The sequence below is a fragment of the Aethalodelphis obliquidens genome, unplaced genomic scaffold (genome assembly GCF_003676395.1).
Source record: "Aethalodelphis obliquidens isolate GAN/ISIS:26980383/991018 unplaced genomic scaffold, ASM367639v1 scaffold36, whole genome shotgun sequence".
In the NCBI taxonomy this organism is placed as follows: Eukaryota; Metazoa; Chordata; class Mammalia; order Artiodactyla; family Delphinidae; genus Aethalodelphis; species Aethalodelphis obliquidens.
In genome coordinates, this window is record NW_020837980.1 from 123,499 (window position 1) to 137,999 (window position 14,501).

Consider the following 14,501-nt stretch of genomic DNA (forward strand, 5'->3'; position numbering starts at 1 on the left):
AAAGGGTCATGTACCAAAATGTTCATTGCAGCTCTATTTACAATAGCCCAGAGATGGAAACAACCTAAGTGTCCTTCATCGGATGAATGGATAAAGAAGATGTGGCACATATATACAATGGAATATTACTCAGCCATAAAAAGAAACGAAATTGAGCTATTTGTAGTGAGGTGGATAGACCTAGATTCTGTCCTACAGAGTGAAGTAAGTCAGAAAGAGAGAGACAAATACTGTATGCTAGCACATATATATGGAATTTAAGAAAAAATGTCATGAAGAACCTAGGGGTAAGACAGGAATAAAGACACAGACCTACTAGAGAAGGGATTTGAGGATATGGTGAGGGGGAAGGGTAAGCTGTGAGAAAGCGAGAGAGAGGCATGGACATATATACACTTCCAAACGTAAGGTAGATAGCTAGTGGGAAGCAGCCGCATAGCACAGGGAGATCAGCTCAGTGCATTGTGACCGCCTGGAGGGGTGGGATAGGGAGGGTCGGAGGGAGCGAGACGCAAGAGGGAAGAGATATGGGAACATATGTATATATATCTGATTCATTGTGTTGTAAAGCAGAAACTAACACACCATTGTAAAGCAATTATACTCCAATAAAAATGGTAAAAAAAAAAAACCCAAAGAATGAATGATTAACTCCTGAACAGTTGACTGTACTCAATTACTATGCTGTGTTAAAACTTAGCTATCAATAACTCATTTGTCTTTTAATTTGAATTATCTATTAATTAGAAGTATTTTCTATGCTCATTGATCATTTTATAAAACAGGAACGCCATTTAAAGATTATCTTTGTAGTTCTTTTAGGAAAAAGATGCCACACTATTGAATGCTTATAAAATTGTTTATTATGATGCTGATGGTAATCTACATTCATTGGTTAGCTTTGTAATAGAATAGAAATTAGAAATTTTATTTACCAGTTAATATGAAACCACACCTCCTGGTTCATTATACTATTGTTTTAAAAATGTCGTGCTTTACATAGATATATTTGTATGTATACGTGTTAACATTTAAGATAAGACACTTCTGGGTTTTATAATGACACTCAAAATGAGCATCTGTATTGACCATGAGTGTAAAGTGGTTTTGGAAAAGAAAATGTATTATTTTATTCAGATATTTATAGTATCTCCAGTACTGGAATCTAGTGGCAAGTGGAAAGTTTTGTGTATGTTGTAATATTCTTTAACCCAGGAAAGTAGGGAGGAGAGAGGAGGCATATATTTATTAGATACTTACTATGTTCTCAGCATTTATTTTAAGTGTTTTGCATACGTTATCTTACTTAGACCTCCCAACAATTTAATTGGCAAGTATTATTTACAAAGTGTATTTTATAGATTAGGATACAGAGGTGTAGAGGCATTAGTAAATGTTTCAGCCAAAATACAAACACAGGCAGTCTAGCCTCTTATAATTCTCACTCCTGAGGAGTATGTCATTCTGCTTTCCTATATAAATAAATAAATGTATGCATGTAAAAAATCTTTTATAAAGAATATATAGGAGTCATTAATAGTAGTACCTAGCAAGCAAGCATACAAACCAACACAAAACCAGTTAATTTAATGCAAAGTAAATTACCTTTTTATTTGTGTGGAATTATTAGAGCACATAGCATCAGTGTAATTTTCATGAGTATAGATAACTTTCTTGCTATAATATAATATAAAATGTAGATGGATGGAATTCATTAGTAAAGATTGGTACAAATGAAATAATAATGTAATAATGACAGGAGAGTAATGCATCTTAAGGACAATGAAAACTTCCATTTGGAACCCTCCTGGATTCTTCCCTGTGTGTCTTGCCATGGCTAACTTTAATGTATCCTTTCCCTGTAATAAATGTAAATGTGGGTATAATAATAAAAAAAAATTCTGAAGAAATTAGGATATTATGCTCATGCATACAATTAAAGTAGACATTCCTCTGAATATTAACAAAAAAGAGAAGAGAAACATAAATGTAATCAGCTGGAATCTGATAGTACAGCAATGTTCCCTTGGATTTTGAGTTGTGTTATGCTAGTAATAAAACTAGATTTAGATTGTTATGGAAATAATCCAAACACTTCCTCTGATTTGCTAAGTTTTTTAAAAACTACCTATGAATGTGAAACATTATTATTATGATGCTTTGTGTTGCTATACTCTGTTTTTTTTTTTTTTCCTTGTCTCCTCTACTGCTCAGTGATAAGCCTTCCAGTTTTATTACTAGCATATTGGATTTAGGGTAATATTTGGATACTTTTAAAGAGTGGCAGAATGCATCTTATATTGTTATATTGTTATATACTAACAATGTGGTTTATAGTCATTTAAACAGATTTCAAAACTAAGTTCTATCTGTGTATTACTTAGATTATAAAATAATAATGAATACATTTAACAAGTATTCATGGTCAGTTTTTGGAAAGCCCAGTAGTTAATATGATTGAATAAATTGATACATTTCTCAATTACCAGCCACTGTAAAGTGGATTTGGTCTATGTGTGTGTTAGAATTGTAGAAAAGTGCTTGGATTTATACTGGAAATTCTATTATGACCTAACTATGGTGGCTCATCAACTGGAATACAACACTATAATAAGAAACAGTAAAGCAGTTTCTATTATAGGTAGTTTTCATTTCTATCTTTATCTAACTACAGAACACATATCTAAAAATATCCATTAAGGGGCACTAATTATATTACTAGTATTGTGTAAAATTCATAGGAAATGTGGACCATTGAGACGACAAAAAATGGATTCACTAGAGTTTTCCAACACAAGAAGAAGTAGACAAATATTAAATATTATGTGCTAATTTTTGCATTGTGAGTAGTAAATGTGTTGCTAAATTGGGAATACACAAACATAGGCAGATATAAAATAATTACATAGATACCATAAATATTTAGGGGCAAAGAGTGCAATAACTATAATGTGTGCAGATGCACACTATATCTTTTTGGAGCACATTTTATTGACTTTATTATTTTTATTTCCTTTTTTGTTCAGCAATGATGATATGTGTGTGTTCTCTATTTGCTAATATGTGTCTACTCTAATATGGACTGCTCAATATATCTGTTCTGTTTTCTTGAGTCATTACAGCAATGAACAGCTTTTACTGAAACTTGTTACTCCATTGGCCAAATCCATTTAATATGTAGTATGAGCAGCTGTCCATCAATATCGGTATCCTTAGGAAAGAGTTCCAGAATCCCCATGTATTTTTTGTTGCTGACTTACGAGACCAATGACATATTCCAAATCTTTAGTATTAAGTATTAGTATTAAGCTCCTTCTATGTGTCATGAGACTTAGAAAAAATTACGTTTGTTTTAAAAAACCCATAAACATATTTGTAAAGTCTTTTATGAAGTTGGGAAAGACATGTTATTTTTAAGGATATTTAATTTAAATATGTCAAGGCTTTACCTTAAGTAGTATTTGCTTACTCAAAAGCAAAATTTAAAATGATTTGCAATTTTATTAAGTTATTGCCATTCTGTCAGCCATCAAGTTCCAAATCCAGATTTATTTTCTGTTTCTCTCTCCCTCTCTCCATTGCCCTACCTCCCACCATGTGCAGGTACAGCTTACACCAAATCCTGCCATTTTTCTGTGCACTGTTCCCAAGCATTTGCTACAACTTTAGCTTGGGCCTTCACACTTTGCTTATTAACTACTGTGGCCTTCTGATTGAGCTGGCTTCCAGATTTTTCTTCACTCCTCAGTCCATTCTGCAAATTGGTATCTGAGTAATCTTCTAAATGCACTGTTTAATGGTGTCCCTGAATTGCTGAAACATTGCCAGTTGCTTCTCATTAATCTAAGGCAATGTTGTTTTTGTTGCTGCTTGGCCAAGAGGGCCCTCCACAGTCTTGATTCTTTATCTCTGTTTCTGTCCTTTATTTGAGGTCTGCTCTTTTCTCATTACATTCTTGCCTGATACTCTGATTTGTTCTCTAGGACTCAAATGTTCCAACTGTCTTCTATCCATGATCTGATTCCTACCTGGTTCTCAAGGCTTACTTACTTTGGGAAAATATTCCCTCGACTATCCTAGTCTACAGTGTTTTTTTTCCTCTCATGGGACTTATAGCAACTTACCCTGAATAACACAGTTTTTACTTTTATGGCTTTTTAGCCATAAAATGGCTTGTTAGGCATTTAAAATTTTTATTTAGTGAAACTTAAAACAACATTTTACTTGCTGTCATTCCTCTGCCCATCCTTCTTAGGGCTTTTCCTGGGCCAGTTCACAGTACAATTTAGGGAGATCTCCCACTTTCTCCTTTAGGACAGCTTGGATTCTTACACAGGCTATGCTAGAGAGAGTGCCTCTCCCTGAACCACCTCTATATTTTCTTGACCCACATATCCAGATGGTGTTGGAGCCCTTATTTTATTGACATGGGAAGTTGCATTGTATTTATGATATGTATATCCTTAGGCAGTATTTCAATCTTGAATCAGAATATCTGGGTTAGTTCTGACTCTGCTATTTACTGACTGCTTAAAACATGAAAGAAATAACCTCCTAGATGATTAGTTTCTTTATACATGAAATTTAGTATTAAGAACAGACCTCTCATTTTGCAAGGTTATTCTGAGCCTTGAAAATAACAATCATCTAGTGGTACATTAATAACTTTATAATGTATTATACTTAACCCATTTTTAGGCACTTAATATATACTAATATTATCTCATGCAATAACCCATTGAAACCTCAAAATAGCTCTGTAAGGGGGCGACTACATGTTAGAGGAAACCGGAGAGTTTATTAACTGCCGCAGTCACAAATGGTCAGTGGTGGTACTGGAACAGACATCTGGCAGTGTGGCTCTGGATCCTAGTTGTAGCCATGATGTCACACTGCTTCTTTGTAAGTATCACTGTTAGTGCTGACCACCACTGCTCTGCGCTTTCATGATTTGCCTTCTCAGCCAAAAGTTTAGAAGTTTCAGAGACATCTCAAGTGAACCCAATTGTGGATTCAAATCATGGAACTTTTTTCCATTTTCATTTTAATTTAAAAAAGAGAAAGAAAATAAACACAATGTCTAAACACTCTTAATAACAAGCCAGCTTAGTGATTAAAGGACAAAAGGCTGTACAAACTTAGGGGACAATCACATGCTAAAATTAGTGCATTTTCAGCTTATTTTGTTTATTCTTGGAAGTTAGAGAATTCAATATTTTAGCAATGAAAACAGTGCAGATATGATGTACAAAATACATAGTGTAAAGACAGTTTGGGAACTTAAGAGCTTTAATCCTTTTATCTATTTTAGGACTTTCTGGGACAAGTGTTTTGTACATTGGGGGAGATTGTTGGTTCACAGGGAAGTCGCCTGGAAAAGTCCATAGTGTAAGTATTTTTTAATTTAGACAATGAAATGTTAACTCTTTATTTTCTGTTTTGGCAGTTTTAAATTGATGAATATGTGGTTGTAGACCAAAAGTGTGTTTTAAAATCTTGAGTATTTTTCTTCCAACAAATCATTTTGACATTTTTATAAAGGATAATTTATATTTCAGCTGTCATATGCCATGCTACAAAATCTTCACAAAATGAAATGAGTAGATTTAAGCCAGAAAATTTGTTGTTTTCCTTTTGGTTATACTATTAATTCTTAGATGTAGTACTTTTTTTTTTTTTTTTAATAATTTTATTTATTTATTTTTGGCTGTGTTGGCTCTTCGTTTCTGTGCAAGGGCTTTCTCTAGTTGTGGCAAGCAGGGGCCACTCTTCATCGCAGTGCGCGGGCCTCTCACTGTCGTGGCCTCTCTTGCTGCAGAGCACAGGCTCCAGACGTGCAGGCTCAGTAGTTGTGGCTTATGGGCCGAGTTGCTGCGCGGCATGTGGGATCTTCCCGGACCAGGGCTCAAACCCGTGTCCGCTGCATTGGCAGGCAGACTCTCAACCACTGCGCCACCAGGGTAGCCCCAGATGTAGTACTTTCTGAAGAAGAGATTTTACTTCTTTGGACCAGGGACTATATGTAGTACCACCTTTTGTGTTTAATCAATGCATTTTTAGTGATTGAGATTTAATAATACTTTTTACTAAAAAATTAGTCTGAAAAGAAGGCAGTAAGTATGAAAATGTTAATAGAAGGTGGTCACTAAGAATTATATTTTCCATATTCACCTTCAATTATGGCTATCATGCTTAATTTTCAGATCAATTGCATGAGATGATCCTATTTTCTCTAATTCCATACAAGGCAGAAAACAAACTCTAGACATTTTCTCTAATACTTTCCTCTCCTTGTCCTCCTTCTTCCCCCATCCCTAATTTTGATTTTTTTGATTCACTTAACTGCTTTTAAAAATCAAAAGATCTAGGAGGGTCTAAGGCTATTGCAGAGCAAACCACAATGTCTAAAGATTTGGGGAGTTCTGAAGTCTCTATCTTCACCAATTGTTTAAGAATCTCAAACTTATAAAATAATTATCTCAAAACTTTACAAATCTATTCACCTTTGACATCAAACACTTGAAATGGTTAAAGCATCATTTTCACCTTCCCTGTATAAAATGGAACTTTATACTTAGTATCTTCTTCTTAGGCTAATAAGAAGTCTATGATTTCTAACTTCTTTTATTTAACTTTGATTATCTTAGAAAATCATTGCTGAATGTCAGTTTGAAAACTTTTGCATACCAATGATCTTTTGAACATTCTTTTCACATGTAATTTGTTTTTACATCATTGTAGGATTTGGAAGATTATGGTTTAAATATATTTATGCTCACTTTAATAAATCAATGATAAGTAATCTATAAAACAAATATAGATATTTTTATTAAGTATACATAATTCTTATTGCATTGTCTAGTCTAGTAACGTAGGCCCATAAGCATTCTTAGATTAGTAAAACACCCTTTCTTTTGCTGAAAAAATAATCAATATTATCTATACAATGCTACCATAAATATGCCTTTAATATTCTTTGAGAGAAAAAAGCAGTTAAAATGTAGAATTTTTATTTTAGAGCAACAGAATAGAGATTTTTACAGAACTTGCACTCATATTTTTAAATTGATCATTTTATTAAACAGTTTTACCTGATGTTATTTTCTCCATAAAAGGAAATCATAACTCATTTCAGAAAGCTCTTAAATTCCATAGAATTTTTCCCAGTGGAAAATCAGCATTATATTAGTATTAAAACATGTTAAAAAGTTGATATTATATTGGCTCGGTTATGTGGTAAATAGAACGTAGTGTAAGATGTAGTCCTTGTTCAGTTAATTCAACAAGTCCAAGTCCCACTGGACAAGACCAACAGAAGCAAATTCAGGCTACAGGGTGAAGATTCCTACAGTAATGATTGGCAGAATATGCCAATGTAGGGAGTATTGGCCAGCAGTTGAGCCATAATCATTTTACATAATCAGAAATGGTGAAATGCTCCTTAGATTTTTCTAAGCTTCTGCTGAGATTAGGGTAGCACAAATGAGGCAAAACCTTGGAAACCTTTTCAGACAACATGGAGGTATTATAACTACATACTTTACTTCATCTATAGGGTATTTTGTAATTTAGGCAAGTTTATTGTAAGTGTTGATATTATATCTATCTTATTGAAAAATATATAATTTATTCAATTTTTAAAAGTATATGTAACTAATCTTATATTCAAAGTCTCCCCCTTACTTTATTGGGCAATCTTACCAGGTAAATAAACATTAAGAAAAGGGTTTAAAGGTGGGCTTATTGTTTAAGCAGTGGGAAATTTTTTGATTTTCAAAGTAAGTTTAGCTAGGCAAGTGTTATTACTAAATGGGTAATGAAGTGCAGATTTTGAGTGTAGCAAAGAGATAGGCTACAAAAGAAAGAAGCAAAGAAACGAAGAATTGCTGAATGGGGCCTATTACATGAGGGAATTAAGTTAGTTACTTGAGATAAAGAGAACAGAGGAAAGAGTTGAGAGGGTTCTTAGGAGATTAATCAAAAATAGGACAGTAAAATTGAATAGATTTAGCTTGCTAGTGGAAGGATATTTTGGATTTATTAATTAAAAAATCAGATGATAATAATCATATTCTCTCACCTGGGAAGTTACTCCAACCCAGGTGGACACTGGATTATATCAAACAAATACACAAATATTTTGTAGTCACCCACCCTCTTGCTTGAGAAAATATTGGCTTTTGTTAAAAACTCTAGCTATGAGGGGGGGGACCTTCAAGACGGCGGAAGAGTAAGATGTGGAGATCACCTTCCTCCCCACAAATACAGCAGAAATACATCTACATGTGGAACCACTCCTACAGAACACTTACTGAAAGCTGGAAGAAGACCTCAGACCTCCCAAAAGGCAAGAAACTCCGCACGTACCTAGGTAGGGGAAAAGAAAAAAAGAAAAAATGGAGACAAAATAATAGGAATGGGACCTGCACTAGTGGGAGGGAGATGTGAAGAAGGAAAGGTTTCCACACACTAGGAAGCCCCTTTGCGGGCAGAGACTGCAGATGGCGGAGGGGGGAAGCTTTGGAGCAATGGAGGAGAGCACAGCAATAGGGGTACAGAGGGCAAAGCTGAGAGATTCCCTCAGAGAGGACTGGTGCCGACCAGCAATCACCAGCCCAAGGGGCTTGTCTGCTCACGCGCTGGGACAGTTGGGGCTGGGAGCTGAGGCTCGGGCTTTGGAGGTCAGACTCCAGGGAGAGGAATGGGGTTGGCTGCCTGAACACAGCCTGAAGGGGCTAGTGTGCCACAGCTAGCAGGGAGGGAGTCCGGGAAAAAGTCTGGAACTGTTGAAGAGGTCAGAGACTTTTTCTTGCCCCTTTGTTTCCTGGTGCACAAGGAGAGGAGATTAAGAGCGCTGCTTAAAGGAGCTCCAGAAACAGGCGTGAGTCATGGCTATCAGCGCAGACACAAGACACGGGCATGAAACTGTAACACCACTGCTACAGCAACCAAGAAGCCTGTGTGCAAGCACAGGTCACTATCCACACCTCCCTTCCTGGGAAACTGTGCAGCCCGACACTGCCACGGTCCCATGATCCAGGAACAACCTTCCCGGGAGAACACACAGTGCACCCCAGGCTGGTGCAATGTCATGTTGGCCTCTGCTGCCGCAGGCTCGCCCCGCACTCTGTACCCCTCCGTACCCCTGGCCTGAGGGAGCCAGAACCCCCAAATCAGCTGCTCCTTTAATCCCGTCCTGTCTGAGTGAAGAGGAGACGCCCTCAGGTGACCTACACACAGAGACGGGTCCAAATCCAAAGCTGAAACCCAGGAGATGTGCAAACAAAGAAGAGAAAGGGAAGTTTCTCCCAGCAGCCTCAGGAGCAGTGGATTAAATCTCCACAATCAACTTGATGTGTCCTGCATCTGTGGAATACCTGAATAGACAACGAATCATCCCAAATTGAAGGAGGTGGACTTTGGGAGCAATGATATAAATTTTTTTTCCTCTTTTTCTTTTTGTGAGTGTGTATCTGTATGCTCCTGTGCATGATTTTCTCCATATAGTTTTGCTTTTACCATTGGTTCTAGGGTTCTGTCTGTCTGTTTTTTTTTTTTTTTTTTTGTATAATTTTTAGGACTTGTTACCATTGCTGGATATGTTTTCTGCTTTGGTTGCTTTCTTCTTTCTTTCTTTTTTTATTGCTTAAAAATTTTTTTTAACAATTCTTTTTTATTTTAATAATTTTATTTTATTTTACTTTATTTTATTTTATTTTATTTTATCTTATTTTATCTTCTTCCTTCTTTCATTCCTTCTTTTTTTTTCTCCCTTTTATTCTGAGCTATGTGGATGAAAGGCTCTTGGTGCTCCAGCCAGGAGTCAGTGCTGTACATCTGAGGTGGGAGAGCCAAGTTCAGGACACTGGCCACAAGAGACCTCCCAGCTCCACATAATATCAAACGGCGAAAATCTCCCAGAGATCTTCATCTCACCACCAAGATCCAGCTCCACTCAACGACCAGCAAGTTACAGTGCTGGACATCATATGCCAAACAACTAGCAAGACAGGAACACAACCCCATCCATTAGCAGAGAGGCTGCCTAAAATCATGTTAAGACCACAGACACCCCAAAACACAACAACAGATGTGGACCTGCCCACCAGAAAGACAAGATCCAGCCTCACCCACCAGAACACAGGCACTAGTCCCCTCCACCAGGAAGCCTACACAACCCACTGAACCAACCTTAGCCACTGGGGACAGGCACCCAAAACAACGGGAATTACAAACCTGCAGCCTGTGAAAAGGAGACCCCAAACACAGAAAGTTAAGCAAAATGAGAAGACAGAGAAACACACAGCAGATGAAGGAGCAAGGCAAAAACCCACCAGACCTAACAAATGAAGAGGAAATAGGCAGTCTACCTGAAAAGGAATGCAGAGTAGTGAGAGTAAAGATGATACAAAATCTTGGAAATAGAATGGAGAAAATACAAGAAACGTTTAACAAGGAGCTAGAAGAACGAAAGAGCAAACAAACAGTGGTGAACAACACAATAAATGAAATTTAAAATTCTCTAGAAGGGATCAATAGCAGAATAACAGAGGCAGAAAAACAGTTAAGTGACCTGGAAAATAAAACAATGGAAATAACTATGGCACAGCAGAATAAAGGAAAAAGAATGAAAAGAATTGAGGATGGTCTCAGAGACCTCTGGGATAACATTAAATGCACCAACATTCGAATTATAGGGGTCCCAGAAGAAGAAGAGAAAAAGAAAGGGACTGAGAAAATATTTGAAGAGATTATAGTTGAAAACTTCCCAAATATGGGAAAGGAAATAGTTGATCAAGTCCAGGAAGCACAGAGTCCCATAGAGGATAAATCCAAGGAGAAATACGTCAAGACACATATTAATCAAACTATCAAAAATTAAATGCAAAGAAAAAATATTGAAAGCAGCAAGGGGGGGCTTCCCTGGTGGCACAATGGTTGAGAGTCCATCTGCCGATGAAGGGGACACAGGTTCATGCCCCGGTCCGGGAAGATCCCACATGCCGCAGAGTGGCTAGGCCCATGAGCCATGGCCGCTGAGCCTTCGCGTCAGGAACCTGTGCTCTGCAATGGGAGAGGCCACAACAGTGAGAGGCCAGTGTACCACAAAATAAAAAACAGAAAAAAAAAAGCAGCAAGGGAAAGGCAAAAAATAACATACAAGGGGATCCCCATGAGGTTAACAGCTGAATTTTCAGCAGAAAGTCTGCAAGCCATAAGGGAGTGGCAGGACATATTTAAAGTGATAAAGGAGAAAAACCTACAAACAAGATTACTTCACCCAGCGAGGATCTCTTTCACATTTGATGGAGAAATTAAAACCTTTACAGACAAGCAAAGGCTAGGAGACTTCAGCACCACCAAAGCAGCTTTACAACAAATGCTAAAGGAACATCTCTAGGCAGGAAACGCAAGAGAAGGAAAAGACCTACAATAACAAACCCAAAACAATTATGAAAATGGTAATAGGAACATACATATTTATAATTACTTTAAATATAAATGGATTAAATGCTCCAACTAAAAGACATAGACTGCCTGAATGGATACAGAACAAGACCTGTATATATGCTGTCTACAAGACACCCACTGCAGACCTAGGGACACATACAGACTGAAAGTGAGGTGATGGAAAAAGATATTCCATGCAAATGGAAATCAGAAGAAAGCTGGAGTAGCAATTCTCATATCTGACAAAATAGACGTTAAAATAAAGACTATTGCAAGAGACAAAGAAGGACACTACATAGTGATCAAGGAATCAATCCAAAAAATATAGCAATTGTGAATATTTATGCACCCAACATAGGAGCACCTCAATACATAAGGCAAATACTAACAGCCATAAAAGGGGATATCAACAGTAACACAATCATAGTAGGGGACTTTAACACCCCACTTTCACCAATGGAGAGAACGTCCAAAATGAAAATAAATAAGGAAACACAAGCTTTAAATGATACAGTAAAGACGATTGACTTAATTGATATTTATAGGAAATGTACCCAGAAACAACAGAATACACTTTCTTCTCAAGTGCTCATGTAACATTCTCCAGGATAGATCATATCTTGGGTCACAAATCAGCCTTGGTAAGTTTTTAAATATGAAATCGTATCAAGTATCTCTTCAGACCACAACGCTATGAGACTAGATATCAATTACAGGAAAAAATCTGTAAAAAATACAAACACATGGAGGCTAAATTATACACTACTTAATAACCAAGAGATCACTGAATAAATCAAAGAGGAAATCAAAAAAATACCAAGAAAAAATGACAATGAACACAGGATGACCCAAATCCTATAGGAGGCAGCAAAAGCAGTTCTAAGAGGGACGTTCATAGCAATACAATCTTACCTTAAGAAACAAGAAACAACTCAAATAAACAACCTAACCTTACAGCTAAAGCAATCAGAGAAAGAAAAACAAACAAAAAAAAAAAACCCCAAAGTTAGAGGAAGGAAAGAAATCATAAAAATCAGATCAGAAATAAATGAAAGAGAAATGAAGGAAAAGATAACAAAGATCAATATAATTAAAAACTGGTTCTTTGAGTAGATAAACAAAATTGATAAACCATTAGCCAGACTCATCAGGAAAAAAAGGGAGAAGATTCAAATCAATAGAATTAGAAATAAAAATGGAGAAGTAACAACTGACACTGCAGAAATACAAAGGATCATGAGATTACTACAAGGAACTGTGTGCCAATAAGATGGACAACCTGGAAGAAATGGACAAATTCTTAGAAATGCACAACCTTCCAAGATTGAAACAGGAAGAAATAGATAATATGAACAGACCAATCACAAGCACTGAAATAGAAACTGTGATTAAAAATCGTCCAAATAACAAAAGTCCAGGACCAGATGCCTTCACAGGTGATTTCTGTCAAACATTTAGGGAAGAGCTAAAACCTATCCTTCTCAAAATCTTCCAAAATATAGCAGAGAGAGGAACAGTCCCAGACTCATTCTATGGGGCTACCATCACCCTGTTACCAAAATCAGACAAAGATTTCACAAAGAAAGCAAACTACAGGCCAATATCACTGATGAACATAGATGCAAAAATCCTCAACAAAATACTAGCAAACAGAATCCAACAGCACATTAAAAGGATCATACACCATGATCAAGTGGGGTTTATCCCAGCAATACAAGGATTCTTCAATATATGCAAATCAGTCACTGTGATACGCCATATTAACAAATTGAAGGAGAAAAACCATATGATCATCTCAATAGATGTAGAAAAAGCTTTTGACAAAATTCAACACTGATTTATGATAAAAACCCTCCAGAAAGTAGTTATAGAGGGAGCTTTCCTCAACATAATAAAGGCCATATATGAGAAACCCATAGCCAACCTCTTTATCAATGATGAAAAACTGAAACCGTTTCCTCCAAGAACAGGAGCAAGACAAGGTTGCCCACTCTCTCCACTATTATTCAACATAGTTTGGAAGTTTTAGCCATAGCAGTCAAAGAGAAAAAATAAATAAAAGGAATCCAAAGTGGAAAAGAAGAAGTAAAACTGTCACTGTTGGCAGATGACATGATACTATACAGTGAGTATTCTAAAGATGCTACCAGAAAACTACTAGAGCCAGTTGGATTTGGTAAGGTAGCAAGACACAAAATTAATGTACAGAAATCTCTTGCATTCCTATACACTAATGATCAAAAACCTGAAAGAGAAATTAAGGAAATAATCCCATTTACCATCACAACAAAAAAGAATAAAATACCTAGGAATAAACTTACCTAAAGAGACCAAAGACGTATGCAGAAAACTATAAGACACCGATGAAAGAAATTAAAGATGATACAAACAGATGGAGAGATATATCATGTTCTTGGACTGGAAGAATCAGCATTGTGAAAATGTCTGTACTACCCAAAGAAATCTACAGATTCAGTGCAATCCCTATCATACTACCAATGGCATTTTTAACAGAACTAGAACAAAAAATTTTACAGTTTGTATGGAAACAAAAAACACCCCAATAGCCAAGGCAATCTTGAGAAAGTAAAACGGAGCTGGAGGAATCAGGCTCCCTGACTTCAGACCATACTACAAAGCTACAGTAATCAAGACAGTATGGTAGTGGCACAAAAACAGAAATATAGATCAATGGAACAGGATGGAAACCCCAGAGATAAATCCACACACATATGGTCATCTTATCTTTGATAAAGGAGGCAAGAATACACAGTGCAGAAAAGACAGCCTCTTCAATAAGTGGTGCTGGGAAACTGGACAGCTACATGTAAAAGAATGGAATTAGAAACTCCCTAATACCGTACACAAAAATAAACTCAAAATGGATTAAAGACCTAAATGTAAGGGCAGACACTATAAAACTCTTAAATGAAAACATAGGCAGAACACTCTAAACACATAAATCACAGCAAGATCCTTTTTGACCTACCACCTAGGGAAATGGAAATAAAAAGAAAAATAAACAGATGGGACCTAATGAAACGTAAAAG

General features: G+C 36.4%; 1 protein-coding gene across 3 annotated transcripts in view; it reads left to right on the forward strand.

The window, feature by feature from the left end:
- CPNE8 (copine 8) overlaps positions 1 to 14,501 on the forward strand; it is a 333,515-nt gene that overhangs the window by 107,124 nt on the left and 211,890 nt on the right. For 2 of the 3 annotated variants that reach the window (XM_027129253.1, XM_027129254.1), the window contains exon 6: positions 5,312 to 5,388. The exons of the other annotated variant lie outside the window; for it this stretch is intronic. In XM_027129253.1, coding sequence (XP_026985054.1) covers positions 5,312 to 5,388 — 77 coding nt within the window. The remainder of the gene's footprint in view (positions 1 to 5,311; positions 5,389 to 14,501) is intronic. 3 annotated transcript variants of the gene reach the window in all.